We start from the raw sequence: 27,372 nt of genomic DNA, 5'->3' as shown, positions 1-27,372 counted from the left end.
GTCTAGATAAGTAAATAGAAATCAACCCTTTCTAGGGACCAGTGTTGTGGCACAGCAGATTAATCCACTGCTGTCTGCCATGCTGATGTGGCCATTTTGAGTCCCAGCTGCTCCACTTTCAATCCAGCTCCCTGCTAATGTGCCTAGAAAAGTATTGGATGATAACCCAAGTACTTGGGCCCCTACCACCCATGTGTGGATGGAGTTTTGGCAAGTGAGTCAGTGTATGGAAGATTCTCTCCTCCCCCCCCCAACTTTGATAAGCCCCTCCTTCTAAGCCTCTGAAAATCAATGACTTGAGCTAAATTATTCTTAGGTTTTTCTCTATTCTTAAGGTTCTGCTTTCAAGTCTCCAGGGTGTATGTTCAGGAGGACTGAAACCCCATGAGCAGTTGTTTATCCAGATCCAGATCCAGAAACCTTAAGCTCTGCAGAGCCTGAGGTATGAAGGTCAGTACTGGAATGGGCCACCAGAACACAGCAGTGAGGGCTGAGAGAATTATGAGTTGTCTTCAGACAGGTGTTTGGCCAAGTGGTTAAGCCACCTGCTGGGACACCCACACCCCGTATCAAGGTATCTGAGTTCAAGTCCTTGTTTCACTCTCAATTGCAGCTACCTGCTAATGCTCATCCCAGTAGGCAGCAGGTGATGGTTCATGCAGTTGGGTCCCTGCCACCCATGTGGGAGACACAGCTCGAGTTCCTGGTTTATGACTTCAGCCCCCGCCCAGCCTGAACCATTATGGATATTTAGGAAGTGAAGCAGTGGATGGGTACTCTCTGTCTCTCAAGTAAATAAATATATAAATAGAACTTTAAAGAGAATAATGGTAACATCTACCATCTACTGAACACTTAGGCTCTGTCATCCACCCCATGAGCTACCCTATGTACAGGATCTCATTTAATTTTCACAACTCAAAACCAAGAGTTTTGAGTATCCTTTGTTTGCAGATGGGAAGCTAAACTGCACACACCCTTTTGCCTCACTCTTTTTTTTATCAAGTGACAGGGTTGGGGGCCTGCTAACATCCAGAAAAATCAGGATCCCAATCCCTGTGCCCAAAGCCTGCAGCCAGCTAGCTCGCACAAAGGCAAGAGGAAGTCAGGTGGCAGACATGAGCATACTTACTGATGTTCACAGTGATGCTGTTTAACACCGTGTACTCTTTCCCCAGGTGTGTCAGTCTGGCCATGCAGGCATAGTTCCCCCTGTCCTCTGCCGACACATTGCTCACAGAAAGCTTGAGTCCCAAAGAAGTAAACCGCTCCCTTTCAATCTCTTTACAGTCCTAAAGACAAGGGGAAAAATGCAATCCAGTGAGTACTTGAGGGTGCTACTAACACTCCCAATGAAGACCATCATCCTGAGAAATTTAAGGAGATAAAAATCTAGGTGATCCCTGGGCCCCATCTAATTTATAGTCTGTTATTAACTATTATTGAATAGCTGACTGATAGATAGATATAGATATAGATAGATATAACATAGATAATCAGATGGATGTAGATAGGTGATACATAGATGGATGGTAGATGGTAGGTAGGTAGGTAGATAGATAGATAGATATAGATATAACATAGATAATCATATGCAGGTAGATAGGTGATGGATGGATGGATGGATATATAGACAGACAGACAGAAACATCTGTATCTATAAATACACAGACTGGGCAAGGAATTCTTGCTCTATCTACATCTATCTCTGGAAGACTTGACAAAGAATATTTTACAGGCTAAAATGAGAAGTATATAAAATCTGATAATAGTTAATAAGGGGGAGTCCTGTGCAGGCTGGAATGAAGACCTCCTGGAAGAGGACTGGGGCTCAGTGGAAAGCGTAGGGCAGGAGGGCATGAACAGATAGAAGCATCCTCCACCCACAGGGTCCATCCCTCTCTACAGATTTCTAGCTGCTGGGGCCAAGCCGCTCTGCTAGGACGGCAGGGCCAGGTGAATAACAACTGCTTTCATCGGGTTGTAACTTCCACACTTATCAAGCGTTTTTCTATGCAGAAATCCAAAATAACCCTTCACCAACATATTCCTTAGAGGCCTGAACAGTAGTCAAGGACTACCGCCGAGCAGGTGTCACATAATTTCTCATGGCACCTAGGCCTCCACTGCATCAGCCAGGAGACTACCTCAGCCTCAACTAACTTGGAGACCTGTTTGTCTCAGGAATGTCTTTCCCGGTCATCATCCTCAGCAACCACCCAGAGGACAAAGCTCATTCACCTCTCCTGTCAGAATCTCGCATTCTGTCGCACTCTCGGATTCTCATGAATCCCACTCCTGCATCCCTGGGGTCCACTTCTGAACTCTGTCTCAGATCTGTTCCCTTTCCTTCAGGAAAGTCCACACCACAGAGTGACTGCTTTGCTAACTGAGTCCATTTATTCCTCCACACCTTTGGGTTCCTACTCTCTCTTGCCCTGTGAGAGGGCCTGGGCATGCAGGAATAAGGTGCATTCTCTCAGAATAGGTAGCTCACAGATGAACCGAGAAAGCAAGCACACAAACACCAGAGTGAATATAGATGTGACTGCAAATGGGTTCAGTTCTCTCCTTACTTAGGCAGCCATAGCTCATTCTCCATCACCTGGAATGATGTGAATGGATCCATCGTACAGTGTGAAATTCAATAAATAATACCTGGGCCAGCATTTGCTTACTTATAATGTGAAACACAACTTCCTAGAAGTCTCAGATTATTTTTCTATCAACTATATGAAAAATCAAATTATAATCAGATAATTGCTTGCCAAATGGATGGGAGTTACAAATAAAAACCAAATGGATGAAGTCCTCAGACCCTGAGAATGTCATGTTGCCTTCCTTTGGGTATAGACAAAGGCAAATTTTGAGTTCATGGACTTTGGAAACCTTTTCCCTGGGTGAGGTTCACAGGATAGTGCCTGTGTAGACACGAACTCTGGATTTCTTTTCTATGCTTCCATTGTTGAGCAGTCCTCTTTCTGGCTGACTCATTCTTTCAAGCTATGCATAGTTAAGATATTCACATTCCACATCAGAGTACCTGAATTTGATTCCTAGCTCTGGCTACTGACTACAGGAGCCTGCTATTGATAACCCTGGTTGGGGCTGGTACCGTGGCACAACTGGTTAAAGCCCTGGCCTGAAGCACTGGCATCCCATATGGGCGCCATTTTGAGTCCCAGCTGCTCCTCTTCCGACCCAGCTCTCTGCTATGGCCTGGGAAAGCAGTAGAAGATGGCCCAAGTCCTTGGGCCCCTGCACCCACTTGGAAGACCCTGAAGAAGCTCCTGGCTCCCGGCTTTGGATCAGCGCAGCTCCGGCCATTACAGCCAATTGGGGAGTGAACCAGTGGATGGAATACTCTCTCTCTCTCTCTCTCTCTCTCTCTCTCTCTCTCTCTCCCCCTCTCTCCCTCTCTGCCTCTCCTCTCTCTATAACTCTTTCAAAAAAAAAAAAAAAAAAACTGGTCAAGTAATTGGATTCCTGTCACCACACCAGAGGCCTGGGTGGAATTTCCAGTTCCTGGTCTGTTACAGATGTTTGGGGAGTGAACCAACAGTTAGAAGTATTCTCTTTTTCTCTCTCTCCCCTCTACTACACAAATGACAAATATGCATACATTCAGTCTTGATAACATTCTGTCCTCTTACAATGACTCCGATTGTGCCTACTCTGAGCCACCGGAGCATCATTTCAGAGAAAAATGTCTCAGCAAGCCTGAATTTAAATGTTAAAATTTGGGAGCAGGGTTTCTAACAAGATTTTTATTTTTAAAGATTTATTTATTTATTTGAGAGGCAGAGTTACAGAGAGAGGGACAGAAAGAGAAAGAGGTCCTCCATCCAGTGGTTCACTCCTCAAATGGCCACAATGGCAGAAGTGGGCCGTTCTGAAGACAGGAGCCAGGAGCTTCCTCTAGCTCTCCCACATGGGCACAGGGGCCCAAGCATTTGGGCCAACTTCCACTTCTTTCCCAGGCCATTGGCAGGGAGCTGGATCAGAAGCGGAGCAACCAGGACTCAAACAAGCACCCATATGGGATGCCAGCACCACATGCAGTGTTTAACCCACTATGCCACTTTTCAAGTGTGTTTGACACGGTGGCTAAAATGCCAGTTAGGATGCCTGCAGGGCTTGAGTTCAAGTTCCAGCTCCACTTTGATTCCAGTTTCCTGTTCTTGTGCTCCCTGAGAGGCATCAGGATATGGCTCAGTCGGGTCCCTGCCACCTAAGGGGGAGACCCAAATAGAGTTCTGGGTTCTTGGCTTTTGCCTGCTCCAGCCTTGACTGTTTCAAGCATTTGGAGCATGAATCAGCAGATGGAAAATCAATCTCTTTCTCCCTCTCTCTCTACATTTCAAATAAAATAAAATCTAAAAAAGTAAAAGGTGAATACTACTACTACCACTACTACTAATAATAATAATAGATAATATTTCAATTTTTTTTATGTTCAGGCACCAAGAAGTACACTCCTAGTCCCATATGTGCCATTTTTCATAGGCACAAAAGAGCCTGGAGCATTCTGGGTAAGATGCAGTGGCCATGAAAGAGTGATGGGAAAAAAACTAGTGAAGAAGTCAGAAGCTCAATCAAAGAAAATCACGAAAAGAAGATGAACATCTAATCTTTGCAACCAAGGGAGTAAGAGGATTAGGTACACTTTTGTGAATGATCATTCTGCTTGATGCATAGGAAGAATTAAAATGAGACAATCCTAAAGATCAAGAAACAATTTAGAATATTATTTCCATACACTAAGGCTTAATGAAGCCTGAATAAAGACAAGACAATGGAGATAGCAAGAAGGGAACGGAAATCAGTGACTTTAAACATCACCAACCGTAGACTTTAGTGCCAAATTAGGAATGTGAAGAGGGAGCAGGTTTCATAGTCTCCCAACTTGGGCATGCAAAGGTAGTGCCAGATAGGAGAGAGGTTGCAAAGAAAATGCAGAAAAATTATCACATAACATGTGGTTCTAACTACGGTGACTGTGGTGAGTTGTGCGGGTGAAAGTTTGTGGAAATGCATTTTATCTTTTTATTCCATTGTCCCACGAACTTTCTGAAGGACCTGGCATCATAGGCTAAGGTTGGATGAAAGGCCACAGTGGAAGAGTTGGGAGGCACCTGGATATGGATGGCTCCATAAATCATCCATATGAATGTGAACAAAGTGAGAATAGAAGACAAAGGTTGAGGGGCTGGTGCTGTGGTGCATGGGTACGGCTGCCACCTGCCAGGCTGGCATCCCATATGGGCACTGTTTCAAGTCCTGGCTGTTCCCCTTCTGATCCAACTTCCTGTTAATGCACCTGGAAAACTAGTGAAAGATGGCCCAAGAGCCTGGGTCCCCACACCTAAGTGGGAGACCAGGAAGAAGCCCCGGGCTCCTGGTTTCAGTCTGGCACAGCTCTGGCCATTGTAACCCTTCGGAGAATGAATCAGTGGATGGAAAATTCTCTCTCTCTCTCTCTCTCTCTCTCTCTCTCTCTGTCACTTTGTAACTCTACTTTTCAAATAAATAAAATAGATCTTTTTTTAAAAAACAAGACCATGGTTGAAATCATGGGGAACCCCAAATGCAAAGTCCCAAATATACAAGATGAGAATCTAATAATAAAGATTAGGGAAGGGCCACCAGAGCGGGGTTGAGGAGGTGGGGGTGCTTCTGAAGGAAGCAAGCAGGGGGTTCCTGGCTGGTGAAAGCACCTGCGGTGCCACAGGCCATCAGGAGACCACGACTGGGATTGAGAGTGAACCTTAGCTTGCCTTCAGAAGACCTGACATAACTTCAGCCAGCACGGATTCAGCACCATAATGGGGGCAGAAAACCACAGGATTGAGGAATAACTTGGGATTGGAAAAAAAAAAAAAACAAATTGGAGACTTGCTGATGTTTCAAATGCAGATGCTTCAATACCTGTGAGAATGCAGTACCCAAACCCTCTCTGTTACCCCTTCAATTTCAAGGACCACCTTGACTCCTCTAAGTTTTCAATTCTCCCAGACGTAGCTTTGGTAGTGTCATCACCCAGAGCTACTACAAACCCAAAGCTCTTAAAAGCAAATACAATTTCTGATCATAATTTCCTGTTATTCTAGCTCTTTCATTCTTTGATTTTAGCTAAAAAAATTTATCTACTATTTATTTTAATTACGTTTTTATTTATTTAAAATGCAGAGAGGCAGAGAGACAAAGATTTTCTATCCACTGGTTCATGTCCCAAATACCAACAAAAGCTGCGTCTGGGTCAAGGTGAAACCAGGAATTCAGTCTGGGTTTCCCACATGGCTGGCAGGGACCCAAGCGTGTGACTCATCACCTGCTGCCTCCCAGGATGCACATTAGCAGGAAGCTGGATTTGGAAGTGGAGCTGGAACTCAAACCCAGACTCTTTAATATTGAATTCAGGGCCGGCGCCATGGCTCACTAGGCTAATCCTCCACCTGCAGCACCAGCACCCCAGGTTCTAGTCCCGGTTGGGGCGCCAGATTCTGTGCCGGTTGCCCCTCTTCCAGGCCAGCTCTCTGCTCTGGCCCGGGAGTGCAGTGGAGGATGGCCCAGGTCCTTAGGCCCTGCACCCACATGGGAGACCAGGAGAAGCACCTGACTCCTGGCTTTGGATCAGCACGGTACGCCGGCCGTAGCGCACCGGCCACAGAGGCCACTGGGGGATGAACCAACGGAAAAGCAAGACCTCTCTGCCTCTCTCTCTCACTGTCTAACTCTGCCTGTCAGAAAAAAAAATTATTGAATTCAGGCATCTCAACTGCTGCACCAAACACTTAACCATCTAATATTTATCTATTATACCTATTATAAATCTGTGCTGAACTAAATACTTAGCAAACAGATTACATCAGATAATCATTAAAACCATATTGTGGAGTCATATATCTCAGTCTAGGTTTAGTTACAGGAAATGAAAAATATTTCTACAATTATGCAGGAAAGCAACTGAGACAGGATATTACGTGTCATCCAGACCACAAGCACACTGCAGACCCAACTTACTGTGAGGGCTGCTACCTCTGCCACCATCTGGAAAGTGGGGAATGAAGACCAACACCCACACACACACTCCCACACCCACACACCCATACACACACATTAACACACACACTCACACACACACACACACCACCTGTGACTCAGAGACCAGGCACTGCCACTTCTGGAAGAGCTACACCCACAAATGCACTGGAAGCCCAGCCATAAAGCTGCAGACTGGACCCTGGAACACCCTGGCAGAAACGCCCATTCGCCAGGATAAAGCAGGAGGAGCCATACCTCTCCTTTGTCCTCCAGCAGCACCAGCTGAACAAATGCAACCACATCCAGAACTTAGCTGCTGACATCTCTAGAAAACATGGGGTCCTTTAGGGTGTTTGTCCTTGGTTTTTATCTTTTTCTTTTTTTACATCCATCAGGCTTCATTTGTTCCCTTCCATCATTTCTTGCACCCTGAACTCATGTGTCCAAAACCAATTGTCATTCCAATGCCTCGAAACCACAGCCCTCTGTCCTGCCAGCACAGACCCCTCCTGAGTCAACCATTTCATACCCTACATGCCCTGTAGGAGATAATGACATAGGTATGTGTCTTGGTCCCTCTCCAAAGTCATGGTCTTCACTGTAGAAAGTCTTTGTGTCTCCCTCAACTCTGTCCTATGTTCACCTACAGGGCTTCCAGTTTTCCAATCACATCTTCCAATCAGCATAGAAAATAGGGGCATGAGTCCCCTCCAACTTCCTCTCCTGCTCTCTCATTGTATCAGTTTTACTTCACACACCCTCACTGAATTTCCAAAATGGACCAACATATCTCCATGCACAAGCTCTTCCAACTGACTTACTACAGTGACTACAAAGGACTTTTCCAAGATAAATTCTACCCTGTAATTATCCTGGTGGTATGACTTGCCGTTGAATTACTTTAACTGCAAAAACGGGAATGTTTAGGTTAGCATACAAGGTCTCCATTTCCCAGCATTACCCTGCCCCACTATTACATGAACCCTAAACTCTAACCAAGGCCCCAAACACCATTCTCTTCCTCACCCAGTACCTTTGCACCTGCTGCTTTCCTCGAATTACTGCCCACCAATCAGGTTAGTTACTCGTGGTCATTCATCCACCTCCTACGGGGAGCATCTTAGACATTTGCAGAGCCTGATCTAATTTGGGCTTCTTTATGTTCACGTTGTGCTAGAATAAAAACTTCCTGGTTGATTTGTCTGCCTCTGGTAAGTTTTAAGTTGTCTGCAAATAAGGCGTTTCCTTTGTTATGGTATCCCCAGGGTCTGGCATAACACCAGGCAGAAAACATGTCCCAGCCCAACCCTCCCATTTTCCAGATTAAAGCAATGAAGTCCAAAGAGTGCCTAAGCTGCATCACAGGACATAGGACAATTTCTGAATGATCTTTCCTTCTTATCCCGCTCACCTCCTAGCCTCATTCTACTTTCTCAAGCCCAGGGATTGTTTTTAAAATAAAAGTATCCTAGGCCGGCGCCGTGGCTTAACAGGCTAATCCTCCGCCTTGTGGCGCCGGCACACCAGGTTCTAGTCCCGGTTGCGGCGCCGGATTCTGTCCCGGTTGCCCCTCTTCCAGGCCAGCTCTCTGCTGTGGCCCAGGAAGGCAGTGGAGGATGGCCCAAGTGCTTGGGCCCTGCACCCGCATGGGAGACCAGAAGAAGCACCTGGCTCCTGGCTTCGGATCAGCGAGATGCGCCGGCCGCAGTGGCCACTGGAGGGTGAACCAACGGCAAAAAGGAAGACCTTTCTCTCTGTCTCTCTCACTATCCACTCTGCCTGTCCAAAAAAAATAAAATAAAATAAAAGTATCTGAGCCCCAGCTCACTTCAAGGAGGATGACGCTAAGGATCTACTTTTTAAGCATGTAGCACTTGATGCCTGTTTGGGATTGTTAATCACAGCACTACATCTTCAAGTTCTATATAAATACAAATTTATATTGGAAAATAATAAATGAATAAAATACTTCCTAATGAGCACCTGATTCTCCAAGTCTGATCATACTGGAATAGAATAGATTTTGTCCTCAGACCAGCAATCTGAAGGCCCAGCAAGCTTCCTGAAATCATGTAAACTTATCCTTGACTTTTACCAGTGAAAAAGCAGACTTAACACAGCAACAACTTGACACCAAGTTAGCAGCTGAGTTGATCTGAAGACCTCCCTTCCTACAAACGTCAAGTGCTGCTTCAATACCCCTAAGCACAACAGGGCCAGGTCAGGAGGAAAGAGCTGATAGAAATGTCTTGCTGCCACGACCACCAAGAGTCTTGGGACAGTTGTGGCATTGCGGGTAAAACCTCCACCTGTGATACCTGCATCCCATATGGGTGCCAGTTTGTGTCCCAGGTGCACCACTTCTGATCCAGCTCCCTGTTAATGGCCTGGAAAAGCAGGGGAACATACATGGCCTAAGTCCTTGGGCCTCTGCAACCCACGTGGGAGAAGCTTCTGGCTTCAGCCTGGACCAGCCCTGGTCATTGTGGACATGTGGGAAATGAACCAGTGGATGGAAGATCTCCCTCTCCCTCCACTTCTCCCTCCTCCTCCCCTTCCCCCTCTCCTTCCCTCTGTAACTCCTTCAAATCAATAAATCAATAAATAAATCTTTAAAAAGAGTATTAATGCTGGTGCCAAGAGGTGATGCTTTCAAGGCTGCAAGCTGGAAGCCTTAGAGAGGAACAGGTAACACCATAGGCTGAGACTCCAAAGCCAGATTTGAAGAACAGCTGATGCTAAAGTCAACGCCAACTGCGAATGTGTAGACTGTGGCACAGCACTCAAGACCCTCTAACGGGAGCAGAAATATTTCCAGTAATTAAATTGTAGGCAGAGTCAGTGCTAATCAGAGGAAAATGAGAAGAACATGCAGTTTTATCGCACGTCAGGATGCACAGCCAGTGTTACATGAATACTTGTCTGGGTAATATTTTTCATTGGCTCAATGATTGATTTTTTTAAAAATGAAGCATATTGAGTGAGAGAGGGACCTTGGAGGCCATTCATCTATTTATTACACAAAGTTTTGCTTTCCATGGCTTCAGTTAACCATGGTCTGAAATATTAAATGGAAAATCCAGAAATAAACTACCCATAAGTTTTCAATTATGTGCTGTTCATAGCTGGATGACATCTCATGCTGTCTTTCTCCATTCAGCCCAGGACATGAATCATCCCTTTGTCTACCATAACCACTCTGTATATGTGACCCACCCACCAGTCACTCCGTAGCCATCTCAGTTGTCAGAAGCAAAATGCCTCACAAAGTCGCATGCATAAGTGACTAAAAGATATGTGCTAGAATGTCCATACCAGCTTTATTTCTCATATTCAAAAGTTGCAAACAACTCAAAAGACTGGTATCAAGAATGAAATACTATACAATAATGAAACAGATGAACTTAAACTCCAAGCCACAGCATGGCGATTCTTACAGGTTTACTATTGAGCCAAAGAAGTAAGACACAAAACACTATATGAAATCTATTTCAAATAAAGTTCAATAACTGACTAATCTAACCAATGATACTGAAAGCCAGGAGAGCAGTAATCTTGGAGACTAGTGAGACATAATTTTATGCAAAATGGCAGAGATGAGCCTTTCCAAGGTGCTAGTAATATTGTATTGGTGAGAAAGGGTAATGCAAAAAGTGTCTTCATTGGGGCCGGCATTGTGGCGTGGCGGGTTAACACCCTAGCCTGAAGCACTGGCATCCCATATGGGTACCACTTCAAGACCCGGCTTCTCCACTTCCATAGCCCTCTGCTATGGCCTGGGAAAGCAGTAGAAGATGGCCCAAGTCCTTGGGCCCCTGCACCCACGTGGGAGACCTGGAAGAAGCTCCTGGCTCCTGGCTTTGGATCTGCGCAGCTCTGGCCATTGCAGCCAATTGGGGAGTGAACCAGTGGATGGAAGACCTCTCTCTCTCTCTCTCTCTCTCTCTCTCTGCCTCTCCTCTGTGTAACTCTGTATTTCAAATAAATAAATAAATCTTTTAAAAAAGTGTCTTCACTTTCTGATAAATCAGCATGCTCAACCACTTATCATTCATGCATTTCTTAATAATTCAAATTTTGAAATCCACACATAGTTTTTCATCATACACATTTCCATGAATGTCTTTGAAGACTTCTTGTATGTATGGGTTCCAAAATTCTTTTTACTTTAAAGACTTATTTATCTGAAAGAGTAAGAGAAAGAGAGAAAGAAATTGATCTTCCCTATGCCAATTCACTTCCCAAATGTTAGCAATGGCCAGGGCTAGCCAGGCCAAAGCTAGGTGACCAGAGCTCCGCATGGGTCTCTTATATAAGTGACAGGGCCCAAGAACTTGGGCTACCCTCCACTTCCTTCCCAGGCACATTAACAGGGAGCTGGATTGGAAGCAGCACTGCCAGGACTCTGGTGCTCCAATATGGGAAGCTGGCATTGCAGGTAGCAGCTTAGTTCACTGCATCTCAGTGCTGGCCCTAAGCTTCCAAAATTTTTGACATCAAAATAATCTTATCTTGTAAGTACCTCATATATTATATTTAAATGAAAAGATTTTTTAAATTCATGCCAAACATTGGTACCAAGGATATATAAAGGTGCAAAATCTCCCATAAGTCAGCAAGAATATAACAAGAATAACTTTTTTTTTAAATGGCAAGTCCTTGGGCCCCTGCACTCCCATGGGAAGACCCAGAGGAAGCTCCTGGCTCCTGGCTTTGGATCAGCACAGCTCTGGCCATTGCAGCCAATGAACCAATGAATGGAAGACCTCTCTCTCTCTGCCTCTCCTCTCTTTGTGTAACTCTGACTTTCAAATAAATAAATTAATCTTAGAAAAAATAAAAAAAAGTAGGATGGGTATTTTATTTACTTGTGTAGCATTGTGCAAGATAATGCTTATACAATGAACTCATAATGGCAGTCAGGATTTGGGGAAGGTGTGTTGGACCCAGAGAAATAGGAAACAGGAGTCAGGAAAAGGTTTGCCAGGGGTCATTATATCATTTGTGATGACTGAACCACATGTTTAGAGAAACCATTCAAGCAGACTAAGTAATGTTAGAGGAAAAAGAATACCCAAGGACAGCCTGAAAAATAAGGATAATTGATGGAATGGAGGATTGAAGTAATACAATATCACAAAGTTATAAAAACCATAAGTTTAACAAACAATTAGGGTAACATTACTAATCAGGCCTATGTTAGACACAAATCTCTTTACCAAAGCTGCCTTAAAAGATCTGCAATAGCCTAGAAAAAACAAGAAAACTATATCAATAGGAATTTTTTTTACCTTATACCACTTTATTGAATCCAAAACACAACTCTTCGGAAAGTGCAAGTGACACATCAGACTGTCATCCTGTCCAACATGTAATATTTGTTTGTACTCGTCTGACAAAGTAGATACACTCGTTCCGGAATTGTCACACCAAGATCTTTTAGCAACAGTCAGGTTTATGTGTATTCTGTAACAGTGGTCTGTCTCCCTATATGGAAATAGCAGATTGAAACCATGTCAACTCAAGCAATCATAAAATCAAATGATTCAGCATATTTTCAAAATCTCGCCAAATCATTTTCAAGACCCATGGTCAATATGCTGCAGAAAAAAAAAAAAAACATAAAATAAGCATTCCACAACTCATTCATTATAAAAGGGCAAGTGAAATTTACACAGGGGAGAAACCGGACAATACCTTGACAAGTGAGAGGAAGGAGCATCACGCACTCGGGGCAAATGGCTAGCAGGTGCCTTTGAGAACTCTGAAGAGGACACAAAGCACTTAGCTAGCATTCCAGCCCAAAAGGCACAGCTTAAAACTAACTGTGAAAAAAATCGGGGCCTTCGTTGTGGCACAGAGGGTCAAGCTGCTATTTGGGACGATGGTGTCCCACGCTGGAGTGCCACTTCCGATCCCAGCTATTCTGCTTCTGATCAGCTTCCTACTAATGTACCTCAGAAAGCAGAAGATGGTCCAAGTGCTTGGGCCCCTGCTACCTTCATGTGAGACAGAGATGGAGTTCCAAGCCTGGTTCAGCCCTGGCCATTAGGGTCATTTGGGAGGTGAACCAGTGAATGGAAGATTATCTCTCTCTCTCTCTCTCTCTCTCTCTCTCTCTCTCCCTCCCTCCCTCCCTCTCTCTCTGTAACTCTACCTTTCAAATAAATGAAGTACATTTTAAAATAAAATAAAAATGAAACTAGATAAATGGCACATAGTAGTTCTATATGCTGTTCTTTTTACAACATAAAAGAAAAATATATAAAGTTTGCTAAATACATCGTGCATCTGGATGTCAAAAATCTAGGAAAATTCATGGTTACTTTCTTCTATAACAGGCAGTATCTTCATCTAACTGGTAATAAAGATGATTTTTCTCCATTTTGCAGCTCCCGGATTTAAATATTTTAAGCGCAGCTCTGACACTCAGGAGAATGTACGTGATGAATGATTGTCAACCCCAGTTCATAATTCACAGCTTAACCTGAAGCAGGAGAACAGAGCTCCACAAGCCCTCTGCAGTTGATCTATTTGAGCTAAGACCAGCAAACAGAGGTTAACGGCCACTTGCTCCAGTGACCCACACAGTGGGTAATTTTTCAGAGTCGCCTTTCACTTGGAAAGGGGCTGGCAGTATTAACTTTGCACGGGAGTTCAGTTAATTTCCATCTGAACCCTGCTTGCCAGTATGACCTCTGTTTTCCAGATAAGGAAGCCAAGACTTAGATAAATCAAATAATTTACTAAGGTCTTGCAAGATAGTAGGACAAAGTCATGAAAGTGTGGCTTCATACCAAATTTGGCCCACAGATGAGTCCTACCTATCCAGGGCCCACAAGTGTACAAATTGAAAACTCCCTCTTTCTCTCCCTCCCTCCCTCTCTCTCTCTCTCTCACACACACACACACACACACACATTTCCAGACTCCCCTGCCGCCTCCAGAAGTATATCTTAGCAAAAGGGCTTAAAGGATGCTCACTAATACCTGGCACCACTGGTCACAGAAACTTCTGCCACCCCAAGAAAGATGGCAGCAGTAATGTTGGAATACACACTCTCTGTGAGCTGCTCTGGCCCGAGGCATCATTTCAACAGGAAATGATGCATTTTTGGTTTCGAAATCCATTAACAAATCTGTTCCATTTTAAAATGTGTTCACTAGTCATTGTCTCAGAACTAATATAACTATATAATATCATTCTCTTCCTTGAGTTCTCTATATTTAATAAGAACTTTCCTAAAATAATCTATGTATTAATAAGAATTGTGTGTGTATATATATACATATATGTATGTATATATATATATTATGTGTACATATATATATATATATACGAGTTACCCATTTGAGCTATATATTGCACTATATGTGAGTTGCTTTATTTTAATTGAAGAACTTACTCTATGATACATTGGTAGATGCCTGAGTCCTCCCATGCCAAGGGGAGAAACAGAATCCAGGTGTGGTCCTGGTGAATTCGAGAATGTACATTTTGGGACACAGGGATTTTCCTAGAACTTTTATACCACAGCACATTTACTTTCCCAAATGTTATGGGAGGGAAAGTGCAATTAAAAGCAAAAGGCTGGCCCACAGAAGGTGTCTCGTTCTGCATACCAATCTCCTTGCACACATCTAGGGACAGGAAGAAAAAAAAAAACAGAATAAGCAACCACAAAAGCAAACTCCTGTCATGTTTAGCGCTAGTTTAACAAATGACTCGAATTTTCCAGCCAACTGGAAATGTTATTTGAGAGTTTCTTAAAAGTAGCCTGCTGGTTACAAACCATAATTCTGGCGCTGTGGCATAGCGGGAAAAGCCGCTGCCTTCAGTGCTGGCATCCCATATGGGCGCCAGTTCAAGTGGAGCAGCTGCTCCACTTCCGATCCAGCTCTCTGCTATGGCCTGGGAAAGCAGTGGAAGATGGCCCAAGTCCTTGGGCCCCTGCACCCATGTGGGAGACCCGGAAGAAGCTCCTGGCTCCTGGCTTCGGATCTCTCTCTCTCTTTCTCTCTCTCTCTGTCTCTCCTTCTCTGTGTTACTCTTTCAAATAAATAAATAAATCTTAAAAAAAAAAAAGAACAAAAACAAAAACATAATTCCAAGGTCTTCAGATAGGCCAGAAGTCACTTGGTTTCCTCCTCAACCTGTGCCGTCTGGAAGGATTTCTCCCTTTCCCGGTCCTCTCGGCCCCTGCGTTCTTTACATCCTGGCGGTTTTCTTTCTACGCTGTCATCCAGTTAACCCACTCTACATGGGTACAACACATCTCACCCCAGAATGGAAGTTTAAAAAAAATCACTTTTAAAGTTGACTTTTACCAAGTTACTTCGTTTTTCTCAGAAGTGATGTGTGCTGTGGGTGGTTTGTTTCGACCCTGGGTGATAAAATAAGCCGCAGTGACATGCAAGAGACAATGGCGGACCCATGGGAGCCTTCTAACCTCAGTCTTGACTTGCACATTCGCCTAGGTTCTCTCTCCCCGCAAAGTCATCTCAGGGCTGCAAGAGCACCTCTGGGCCCGAGCATTAGGAAGCGAAACCGGCTGCCTTCCCACCGCGCCCATTCCGCCCTGCCAGCCGTGCCCAAGGAACCAGCCATGCCCACATGGCGAGCGAGGTGTCAGGAGCGCGCACGCACGCCCGGCTGGCTAGCCGCCCAGGCCCAGGGAGTTCCCTCCCACGTACCTGCTCCGACAAAAAGTGGAAGGGCGATGGACACCCCGCAGACCAGCAGGCACCTCATCCCCATGTTGGGCTACAAGGAAGAAAATAAGAGGCTGCGAGGGGCAGGGAACAGCGGGGCTGGGCGCGCCCTGGCCCTGGCCCTGGCCCGGGGCGCCCGCTCCTGCCACTTTGGATTCTGAGATCCCCACCCAGGCCACTGACCTGGGGAGCCCTCCACCTTCAGCCTCACTCCCCTCCCAACCTCCCAAGTCTGAGCAGTTTCCCTTCCCACGCTTACTCTCCATGCCCTACTTTTAGCACACGGGGAGCTCAGCCCCACCTGTGGAGGGTGTCGGCAGGTGGCGGAGGGTAGCTCGTGGCGCCCCGGTGGCATCCCCTCTGCCCACTGCCAGCGAGGCAGCTTGGGTGTCCCGCGCGGCGCGGCACGGAGGATCCAGGAGCCCCAGTGGCGGCCCCAGCCCCGCGCGCCCCGAGTCCCGCCTAGTTCAGTGCGCGCAGCCTCCCTGGGCTGGGATCTGGCGGTGCCTGGCAGACTAAACGGAAACCCCAAACTCAGCTCACCCCTGCAGAGGTCGGCTTGGGTGCGCCTGCACCCGGCAAAGAGCCTCAGGACCGGAGGGAGGAAAATCGAGCACTCTGGGGCTGCACGGTAGATGCGCGATGGCCGCCTCCGCCCAGGGACGCAGGCGGCCTCCAGGTCGCCCAGCCGGTCCCGATCTCCTGTCACCTCAATCTCCCACGCCTTTCCTACCGTCAGGACCCCAGCCGCGCTGGGCTCAGCTGCGGACTCCCCAGCGCTGATGTCTGTCTGCCCGCGGCATTGAAGCGCGCAGGGTCACCTGCGGAGTGGAAAACCCTGAGGACCCGAGGCTGCGGCCAGCATCCCCACGCCTGGGTCCCTCCTTGCCAGCGTGGGCGGGGCAGACCTTCCCAGTAGGAAGGAGGGTGGCATCTCAGTAGGAAGTAGGCGGAAAGTCTTTTGGCCTGATACTGGGACAGCCAATGAGTTCTTCGTCACCGGGAATCTGTGCCTAAATCTGTTCCACGTTATCCCTGTAAGTGAATTATTCGTTCTTGCCAGATCCCGTGTGAGAAGTTGCAACATGCCCTGCTTTGGTCCATACTGAAGTTGCTGGAAGTGGAAGCCACCGCAGATGGTTTCTGTGGAATGTTCTTAAGCTGCCTCCTGCGTCACGCGTCTTAACATCTAATGCAGACAGCAAGGGTTCCTTGCCAATCCTGTGCCTTAAATGTTCCCACCTTAAACTTCCCAACAGCACCGTATCAACAGGGACTTGTCACCCTGGCCACTGGAGACACCTCAGACACCTCAGACACACACACACACGCACATGCACACACACACACACACACCAGGGCACTGTGATTTAGGAAGAAATGTAAAGTGTCATTCCTGGGGTTGTGAATGACAGGCAGCTAGATAGACCAAAGTGACCTGAATATAATGTTACCTCTTTACTTGTCAATCGAAAACGCCCACTTGGCCAGGATGCACCTGTGTGTGTCTCATAGGGACCAAGAAGGGGGACATGCTCTGATGACCACATGGATAATAAACTCCACCTAGAGATGACTTAAGATTCCCAGATGGCTTCATCCACGCTAAGGCACAACCCCGTGCCTCATTAAAAAAAAAAAAAAAAAAAAAAAAAAAAAAAAAACAAACAAACAAAAAAAAACTGACAACTGGGGAGAGCCCTCATTTTGTCCCCTGACCATAGTTGGGGGTGCTGTTCAGGGTTTTTCCTTTTTCCTCCCTATCTCTTAAAGCAACCCACTGGTCCATTTGGGATGGCTTTTTCTCCATGTGGGGTGGTTCACGCTCATGTGTGTTGATTGCACGTTTTCTTTTTCTTTTTTTTAAAAAGATTTATTTATTTATTTATTTGAAAGTCAGAGTTACACAGAGAAAGGAGAGGCAGAGAGAGAGAGGTCTTCCATCCAGTGGTTCACTCCCCAATTGGCTGCAACTGCCTGAGCTGCGCCGACCAAAAGCCAGGGGCTAGGAGCTTCTTCTGGGTCTCTCACGTGGGTGCAGGGGCCCAAGGACTTGGGCCATCTTCTACTGCTTTCCCAGGCCACAGCAGAGAGCTGGATCGGAAGTGGAGCAACCAGGTCTCGAACTGGCACCCATATTGGATGCCAGTGCTTCAGGCCAGGGCATTAACCCACTGTGCCACAGTGCCAGCCCCAGCGATTGTACGTTTTCTCTCTCACTGTTAAATAAATCCTGTCCCTACTTGTGTACATCTATGTGCTTCTGTTTAGAATTCTGGTCTCTGTGAGGCACAAGATCTTGGAATGAAAATTAAGGTACCACATCATAATCACCATTCCACACATCATTGGCCTAAGTGTTCAAGGTAGAACTGGTGACGTTAGACACAGTGAGACAAAAGCATGCATGAGAGCACTCGTTGTGTTAATAGCAAAGGCTCAGGGCTGGCGCCATGCACAGTAAGTTAATCCTCTGTCTGTGGCGCTGGCATTCTATATGGGTGCCGGTTCGAGTCCCGGTTGCTCCAATTTTGATCTAGCTCTCTACTATGGCCTGGGAAAGCAGTGGAAGATGGCCCAAGTCCTTGGGCTCCTGCACCCATGTGGGAGCCCCGGAGGAGGTGCCTGGTTCCTGCTTCAGATCTGCACAGCTCTGTCTATTACGGCCGTTTGGGGGAATGAACCAGCAGATGGAAGACCTCTCTCTCTCTCTGTCTCTCCCTCTCACTGTAACTCTGCCTCTCAAATAAATAAATAAAATCTTTAAAAAAAATTAGCGAAGGCTCCTGTGACAGGCTGAAGGCCAGTGGTGTGTGCATTGTTACACTCTTAAAAAGTACGGAGGATTCCAACGTGCTTTTGTCTACATAGTCTGTCAATATCACTTTATTAGAAGTTAGAGGGGTTTTTAAACATTTATTTCCAATTTAATTAACAACTGTAAACTCCTTACATGTTAACATAGATATTGGGGCTGGTGCTATGGTGCAGTGGGTTAAAGCCCTGGCCTGAAACATTCCGTATGGGATGTCAAATAAATAAACATAAATCTTTTTTAAAAACATAGATATCATATATTTTATAAAAAATGGCTATGTTCTCTAAAACAGACTCATTAAGGAAAGTGACCTTATTCTGTCTGGAAATTTCTTTAATGTCTGGCTTCATAGATGATGCAGTGGACAGTGGACTCTCATATCTGCTTTCACCATATAACACATCATGTCATCTCTGCACAAGTCCACCAGACATGAGTGAAAGAGTAAGAGTTCAAAAAGATATAATGGCAGGGGCTGGCACTGTGGCATAGTGGGTAAAGCTGCCACCTGCAGTGCTAGCATTCATATGGGCACCAGTTCGAGTCCCAGCTGCTCCACTTCTGACCCAGCTCTCTGCTATGGCCTAGGAAAGTAGTAGAAGATGCCCCAAGTCCTTGGGCCCCTGCACCCATGTGGAAGAACAGGAAGAAGCTCCTGGCTCCTGGCTTCAGATCAGCGCAGCTCCGGTCATTGCAGCCAATTGGGGAGTGAACCAGTAGATGGAAGACTCTCTCGCTCGCTCGCTCTCTCTCTTTATCCCCCCCCCCCGTGTGTGTGTGTGTGTGTGTGTTTGCGTGTAACTCTGATTTTCAAATAGATAAATAAAAAGACAAATGGCAGAGGGTGTTTGCACCAGCAGTAAGCCACCATTTAGGACAATCAGGACACCCACGTGCTGTGTCGGGGTGCCTGGGTTTCAGTCCTGTTTCTGTCTCTTTTTTTAACAGATGCCTGCTAATGCAAACCATGGGAGGCAATAGATAAATGGTTCAAGTAGTTGGATCTCTGCCACCCGCATGGATTAAGCTCCTGGTTGCTGGCTTCGGTTTGCCCAACACTGAACCAGTGCAGGCGTTTGGGGAGGGAACCTGCAGATGGACGCTCTCTGCTTTTCTCTGGCTCTGATTCTCACTCTCTTCCATTTGAACATATATTTTATTTCCAAAGAAATCTTTTATTTCATGAGTACAGATTTCATAAGTACAACTTAGTGATGCTTCCCACCACACTCGCCCTCCCATCCCACCTCCTCCTATATTTTTAAATGCAAACAAATTCTTAATATTATTAGGAAAGGAGTTCCAATTTCATAGATCTCTTCAAAGTCTTTCCCAGAGACTCCTAGGGCTTCCATACTTTGAATATCCATTTCTGAAGCTACAAGTGATCATTATTATGGTTCTCTAACCTCAGGACAAAGTGGGATTCATTTGTACACTCACTCTATTTAGGATTTATGTCCTCATCCCAAACAGAACCAAGACGTTATTTTTAAAAAGTCATCTGATCCACATACAGAACTGTTGTTAGGAGCAATGTAAAAAGTTGCTTCTGAATCTTTTTTATTTATGTTTTTTCCATTTCCTTTCATGAACACTTGTATTTGTGTCCTTTTAAAAAAATTATTTATTTGAAAGGCAGAGTTACAGAAAGCCAGAGAGAGAGAGAGAGAGAGAGAAAGAGAGAGAGAGAGAGGTCTTATCCATTGGTTCACTCCTCAATTGGCTGCAATGGCCGGAGCTGTGCCGATATGAAGCCAGGAGCCAGGAGCTTCTTCTGGGTCTCCCATGTGGGTGCAGGAGCCCAAGGACTTGAGTCATCTTCCACTGCTTTCCCAGGCCATAGCAGAGAGCTGGATCAGAAATGAAGCAGCCGGGACTCGAACTGGCGCCCATATGGGATGCTGGCACTGCAAGTGGTGGCTTTACCTGCTACCCCACAGTGCCGGCCCCTTGTGTTCTATCTTTTTATAGTTTGAGGAGTGCCATGTGGGCCAAATGCAATTGATGCAATTGCCACAAAGCACACCCCATTAGGATGGAACATCACGGTTACCTGGCAAGTCTTGGGTCTCAGGAAGATTTCTGAATTACAACTTTCCTAGTGATTCCCTAAATCTGAAAGTAATGCTTCCGGGGATAGTCTGAACATCAGATACATTTCCTGATACCCGGAGAATGAGTCATGTGGCTTTGGAGGTTTGTAAACTTTGCAATTAAAACCAATGAGAAAGCCTGGCGTTTACTGAAAGTTCCCAATCACCCTGCAAAACCCATAGACACTGATGGCTATGTATGCTGGTGAGAAAAGAGGAAGGAAGAAACAAACAAGATTTCTTTACAGAGGATTCAAGTAGCCAAGTTCAGGTTTGCTTTATTTGGGTCACGAGAAATGCTACTTTATGCTGAAACTTCCTGGATTCAATCATTTCCTTTTCCCACGCTGCTTTCCACTTTTACCTTTTTGATTTTATTTTATTTCATTTTTTAAAAGATTTATTTTACTGATTTGAAAGGCACAATAACAGAGGAAAAGGGAGAGAGAGATTGAGAGAGAGAGAGCAAGGGGAGAGAAGTTTTCCATCTGTTGGTTAACTCCTCAACAGCCTCAACAGTAGGAGTTGGGCCAATATGAAGCCAGGAGTCAGGAGCTTCTTCCAGGTCTCCCATGTGGTTGCAGGGGCCCAAGCACATGGGTTTCCTCCACCACTTTCCCAGGCACATTAATAAGTAACTGAATCTGGACCAGAAGTAAAGCAACCGGGACTCGAACCAGCACCAATATAAGATGCTGGCTTTACAGGCAGCAGCTTGACCTGCTACGCCACAATGCTGGCCCTCAACTTGTTTATTTTAAGTGCATATTGGGCAATATTATAGTTAGATAATTCTGAACAAGTCCTAAGTCATCTAAGCAAAACCCAACCTCAGAAACAGTAATCTTTAAGCTCCTGTATATATCCCTCCCAATCCCCCAATTCATTATTATTTTTAAAGAAAGATTTATGTTAGTTATTTGAAAGGCAGAATGATAGAGAGTGGGAGAGAAAGAGAGATTTTTCCATCTACTGGTTCACTTCTCAAATGGCAGCAGCAGACAGGGCTGGGCCAGGCTGAAGCCAACGACCCAGAACTCTATCCTGGATTGCATGGGTCCAAATACTTGGGCCATCTTCCGCTGTCTTAGCAGACACATTAGCAGGAAGCTGAATCAGAAGTGAAGCAGCTGGGAGTGGGACCAGTGCTCCCAATGGGATGCCCGTGTCTCAAGCATCAGCTTAACTTGGCTGTGTCACAACGCCAGCCCCCAACTCACTGTCTTACACGTGATGCTTATTGCTGTGATGTGAATGTGTGTGTGTTAAGTAACGTAAGGTGTTCTTGTGTAGGTTTTCTTACTCTTTTATATAAAATCTTCATGCTTATGTATTGAATACTTACATAACTTATTCACAAAAGCACTGCATTTATGAGACTTAAGCATTTTGGTAAGTGATGTTCTATAATCCAAGCTCACGGCTATAAGAATATATCCCAATTTATGTATCCCAATCCAAAATTAGTGCTGTATGAATACATCACAATTTATATGTCCCTCTCCTTTGGACATTTCTTCCTGTTTTTGTTGTGTTTCCAACTTCTTTTTTAAAAAAATTATCAGCCTGCGCCGTGGCTCAATAGGCTAATCCTCCGCCTGCGGCGCCGGCACACTGGGTTCTAGTCCCGGTCAGGGCGCCGGATTCTGTCCCGGTTGCTCCTCTTCCAGTCCAGCTCTCTGCTGTGGCCCGGGGGTGCAGTGGAGGATGGCCCAGGTCCTTGGGTCCTGTACCCGCATGGGAGACCAGGAGAAGCACCTGGCTCCTGCCTTCGGATCAGCGCGGTGTGCCGGCCGCAGCGCACTGGCTGCAGTGGCCATTGGAGGGTGAACCAACGGAAGGAAGACCTTTCTCTCTGTCTCTCTCTTTCTCACTGTCTACTCTGCCTGTCAAAAAAAAAAAAGAATAAAAAAATTATCATTTAATTGTACTGTCATTGTGTGGCTATTTGAGAGGGAGTGCAATTGCAAGATCATTGAGTTGATGCGTCTTTTGCTGTATTAGCAAGTCTCTAACTTTTCCATAGTAGTACCTTTTAGAGGATAAGGGTTTTATTGCTTCACGTTCTTGCCAATATTCGCTAATGTTAAACTTTTGTTGTTTTTGTTGAGAGGCAGAGAGACAGACAAATCCCCAGAGAGCGAGAGTTCCCATCCTCGGGTGCACTTCTCAAATGCCCATAAAGGCTAGGGCTGGGCTCCACCAGGCCACAGCGGGAGCCTGCAACTTAATCCTGGTCTCCCACACAGGTGGCAGGGATCCAACCGTTTGAGCCACTACCTGCTGCCTTCCACAGTCTGCGTCAACAGAAAGCTAGAGTTGTGAGCTGGAGCTGGGGATCAGACTCAAGCTGTCCAATGGGAGAAGCAGGGTTCTTAACCACTAGGCCAAAGCCTGGCCCCTATTGTACTTTTAAGACTGTCATTGGGCTGGTGCTGTGGCACAGCGGGTTAACACCCTGGCCTGAAGTGCTGGCATCCCATATGGGCAACAGGTTCGAGACCTGGCTGCTCCACTTCTGATCCAGCTCTCTGCTATGGCCTGGGAAAACAGTAGAAGATGGCCCAAGTCCTTGAGCCCCTGCACCCACATGGGAGACCCGGAAGAAGCTCCTGGCTCCTGGCTTTGGATTGGCACAGATCCAGCCATTGAAGCCGTTTGGGGAGTGAACCATCGGATGGAAGACTTCTCTCTCTCTCTCTCTCTCTCTCTCTCTCTCTCCCCCTCTGGCTCTCCTCTCTGCGTAACTCTGACTTTCAAATAAATAAATAAATCTTAAAAAAAAAAGACTGTCTTTTGATTTTTATTTTGTATATATCTCTTTACTGGTAAAGTGGAGCATGATCACCTGTGTTTGTCAGCCATTTGTGTGTCCTCCATATGAATTTCTTCCATGTTTCTCCCTATGATCCATTTGGTTGTGTGCCGTCCTCTAGTGGATTTGTAGAGAACATACTACATCCCACCTCTGATACCTCGTGGGTTACTGTCACAGGGGGCTCTCATGGCCATCTCACGGCCCGGATTTCCCAATTCCAGCAGCAAACCTGAGCTATGAGATAGGGAGGCCACAAGACCACACCCACTTTTCCAGAAGCAACACTAAGAGCTCCTAGGCAGAGTGCCTGAGATGTAATAGATGCTAATGACAAATTCACGATTTTTATCATGGTTCTCCCATCGACTCACGTGCAGTGATTTTTGCAATGGGATCATTCTTAGTTGTTTCTCCCATCAGTGACCAGCTATGGGTGACAGACTCTTACAATTGGTTTATGTATCTTCTGAAGTAAGTCAGCTCCCTCTAGGGAGTCATCACTTTATTCCAGGAGGAAGCATAAAGCAATGAAGCATTGCAGAGTTCTGATTGCTGAAATTCTACCTTTGATGCATGTAATCCTCGGAGCACGAAGTGATATATAATTCAGAGTAGAAGGGCAATAGTTTTTATTAAAAATTTCATATACAAATGGATATTTTACATAAGGCAAAGTGCATTGGGATTTGTTACAACTAAATATCTCTTGATTTTCCTTTGGACATAAGTTGCAGGTAAAGTTTCCCAGTGAGAATGGAGCAGAAATGTGTTTACACAAAACGATCAAGTGAAGACATTGCTTCGGACTCCTGCATCCTCCCTCAGAGTACCTGATTTGAGTCCTAGCTCTGCTTCAATTCCAGTTTTCTGCTAATGCACACCCCAGGAGGCACCAGATGATGGCTCAAGTGCTCGGATCCCAGCCACCCACGTGGAAGACCTGAATGGAGTTCTGGATGCCTGGCTTTGTCTTGGCCCATCCCCAGCTGTTGTAGGCTTTTGGGGAGTGAACCAACAGACAGAATATCTACTTCTCTGCTTCTCTTTCTCTCTCTCTTTAAAATTTTTTTTTTTGAAAAATGGAGATAAAAGAAATTCATTTTACTACAAAGACATTTTGAAATCCATGCACAGTTGTCTCATAATACACATTTTCCACAAACTCTTTGAAGTTCCCTCATATGCACGGATTTTCAAAAGATTTGCCCCAAAATAAAATTATCTTTTTAATTTCACTTCTTGGGAACATTTTGAAGTACCCTTGAATACATTTCAGGTACTTAAATTCTCTTGTTTCTTCTCTGTGAGGCTTGGGAAGATGGAGCAAGAATTCGGTGGTGAAATGAAGCTGGCAGGCCAGAGGGTGGTGCTGAAAGCATTTGGTTCCCTGTTGGCCTGGCCCTAAGCTTAGTCCATTCACAAACATTAAATGCTCCTATGGTTCCCACAATGCGCCCACTGGTGTTTCAAGAGTTGGAAACACAGCTGAAGAGAAGGCAGATCCCCTTACAGCTACAGTCACAGTCCTAGGTTGTTAAGGAAAAATTTAAAAATGGTTTCTGCTTGGTGAGGCAAGGAAAGATATCAAATATGATGATAGTACGGGTGCTGGGGACAACCCAACTGTGGCAGTGATGGCATAGCTGAAGCTTGAGCTATGACAGGGAGTCCACCATGCAGAGAACTTGAGCTCACAGCCAATTGCAAAGTCTCTGAAGAAGGGAAGTCTTGGCAAATTTCAAAGGAGCAGAAATGAAGCCAGTATAATGAGACTACCACAAATAAGGCGGAGAGTAGGGTGATTGAAATCATAGGGTAGAGATGAGCTGGGCCATACAGGGGCCTATAGGCAAAAAAAAAAAAAAAAAAAAAAAAAGAGGGTTGGGGCTTTATTCTGGGCAAAATCAAAAGCTGGCAGAAAATGTAAAGCAGGAAACATATAACCCTATTTACATTTTTTAATATTACTAAAGCCAAAATTATAGAGACTGATAATACCAAGACCAATAGATGAAACCCCATTGGACAGTATTGCCCAGAGAGGTTTGTTTTGGGGAATTCCAGGTCCAGGCAGGGAAATGCCAGGCTGGGGGCAGAAGGTATGCAGCTTACATGTAACTGAGCAAACACGGAACCCAACAAACTGCAGCTCACCTGGCCATCATACAAATTCCCTGAAGAACACAGCACCACCAAGCGACCAAAGAAAGGTCACAAGCTCCACTGGCCAACCAAGAGCTTGGACGTGAGCTGAACACACACCCTCAACCCCAAACTCAATCTATGAAAACCTTCACTGCTAACTCCTAGTGGGGCTCAGGAGTTAAGCAATAGCTGCTCATCTCCTTCTCTGCACTTTGTGATGAATGCCTACTTTCTCTCACTGATTGGCTTTCTGCACGGTGGCTAGAGGACTCAGGTTTGGGAGTTCCGTAAAAACACCTCCAGGTGGGTTGCAGTGTTGTTCTGTAACAATGGTGAGCGTTGATTAGAATGTTACAAGCTGGAGCTCTTATAACTCACTGATAGTAACACAAAGTGGCACCACCACTTAGGAAAAGCCATTTGGTAGTCGCTACTAAAGCTAACTCAGCACATCCGTGTCGAGAGATACCACAATAGAAATGCACACATAGGTTCACCAAAATAGACACTTGCTAAAATACTCATAACAATGATATTCAAAACAGTCAAAAACTGGAAATTTCGGTAGATATTTGAGATACCAACACCCCATATCAGAGTTGCCTGGGTTGCAGTCCTCAGTCCAATCCCAGTTCCAGCGTCTTGCTAATGTGCACCTTGGGAGGCAGCAGGTGATGATATAAGTGCTCAGATAATAGAATAGGTAAAAAGAATATTAAGGGGGGTTGTGGCCTAGCAGGTAAAGCTACTGCCTGCAATGCCAGTATCCTATACAGGTGCCAGTTTGTGTCCCAGCTGTCCCACTCCCAATCCACCTCCCTGTTAAAGGCCTGGGAAGAGCAGTGGAAGATGGCTCAAGTGCTTGTGCAGACCTGGAAGAAGCTGCTGGCCCCTGGCTTCAGCCTGGCCCAGTCCTGATCATTGTTGCTATTTGGGGAGTACACCAGAGGATGGAAGATCTCTTTCTCACTCTCTCTCTCTGATTTTCAAATAAAGGAATAAATATTTTAAAAAACAATATTAAACTCACACACTGAACTATTATACAGCCATGAGAAAGAACTACAAACAAATATAGGCAACAAGATGGATTAAATTCATAGATGAATCTCATAATAACATAAATAAAAAGGAGACCATACTACATGATTCCATTAACATAAAGTTTAAAAAAGACAAAATTAATTTATGCTGTTGAGCATCAGGATGATGGTCTCCCTTGGGGCAGGGGCAGTAGGGGGACAGCCCAAGGAGGATGTTCCCCTGTTGATCCTTTCTCCATCTGGGTGCTGGTAGTGTGGATGTGATCTGTGTGAGACTTCATGGTGCTGTTCACTCATAATAATATGTGCTGTTTCCTAAATGTACGTCATACTTCAATAACAAGTCAAAGACCGTTCAGTCCGCTGTGGAAAGAATTGGTTCTGAAGGGTGGGGTGAAGACTAGAGGGGTGAGGAGACATGGCCCCAATGAGGAGGCTGCTGGGTAGAGCAGCAAGAAGTACCATGGTTAAGTCTGGGCCCAAGACACTGGAGGTGAGTATATGGAGATCCATTTGGGATCTATTGTTTCTCAGTTTCAACTTACTTAAAATTAAATTCGGAGGCTCACAAAATCACCAGGTTGGAATAGAACCTAAGGTTTGGCTCTCACTTGGGTAGAGTAATGAGCACCCTCCACATACAGGGCATGAGTGGTGCACGAATCAACACTTTTAGGTCTTTACAATTTAATGACC

The 27,372-nt window shown here is 45.4% G+C and overlaps 1 protein-coding gene across 5 annotated transcripts in view; it reads right to left on the bottom strand.

Annotated features, from left to right (window-relative positions):
* IL1RL2 (interleukin 1 receptor like 2) overlaps positions 1-16,628 on the bottom strand; it is a 42,763-nt gene extending 26,135 nt beyond the window's left edge. For 2 of the 5 annotated variants that reach the window (XM_062208787.1, XM_062208789.1), the window contains exons 1-5: positions 16,300-16,628; positions 15,739-15,808; positions 14,451-14,685; positions 12,336-12,531; positions 1,133-1,292 (exon numbers count right to left, since the gene is read on the bottom strand). In XM_062208787.1, coding sequence (XP_062064771.1) covers positions 1,133-1,292; positions 12,336-12,531; positions 14,451-14,685; positions 15,739-15,802 — 655 coding nt within the window. In that variant the 5' untranslated portion in view covers positions 15,803-15,808; positions 16,300-16,628. The remainder of the gene's footprint in view (positions 1-1,132; positions 1,293-12,335; positions 12,532-14,450; positions 14,686-15,738; positions 15,809-16,299) is intronic. The other 3 variants (XM_062208788.1, XM_062208790.1, XM_062208791.1) reach the window with 3 other exon arrangements.
* Between the last annotated feature and the right edge of the window lie 10,744 nt (positions 16,629-27,372).

This window comes from Lepus europaeus, chromosome 13, assembly GCF_033115175.1.
Source record: "Lepus europaeus isolate LE1 chromosome 13, mLepTim1.pri, whole genome shotgun sequence".
NCBI lineage: Eukaryota > Metazoa > Chordata > Mammalia > Lagomorpha > Leporidae > Lepus > Lepus europaeus.
This window is presented reverse-complemented; position numbering and strand designations above follow the sequence as displayed.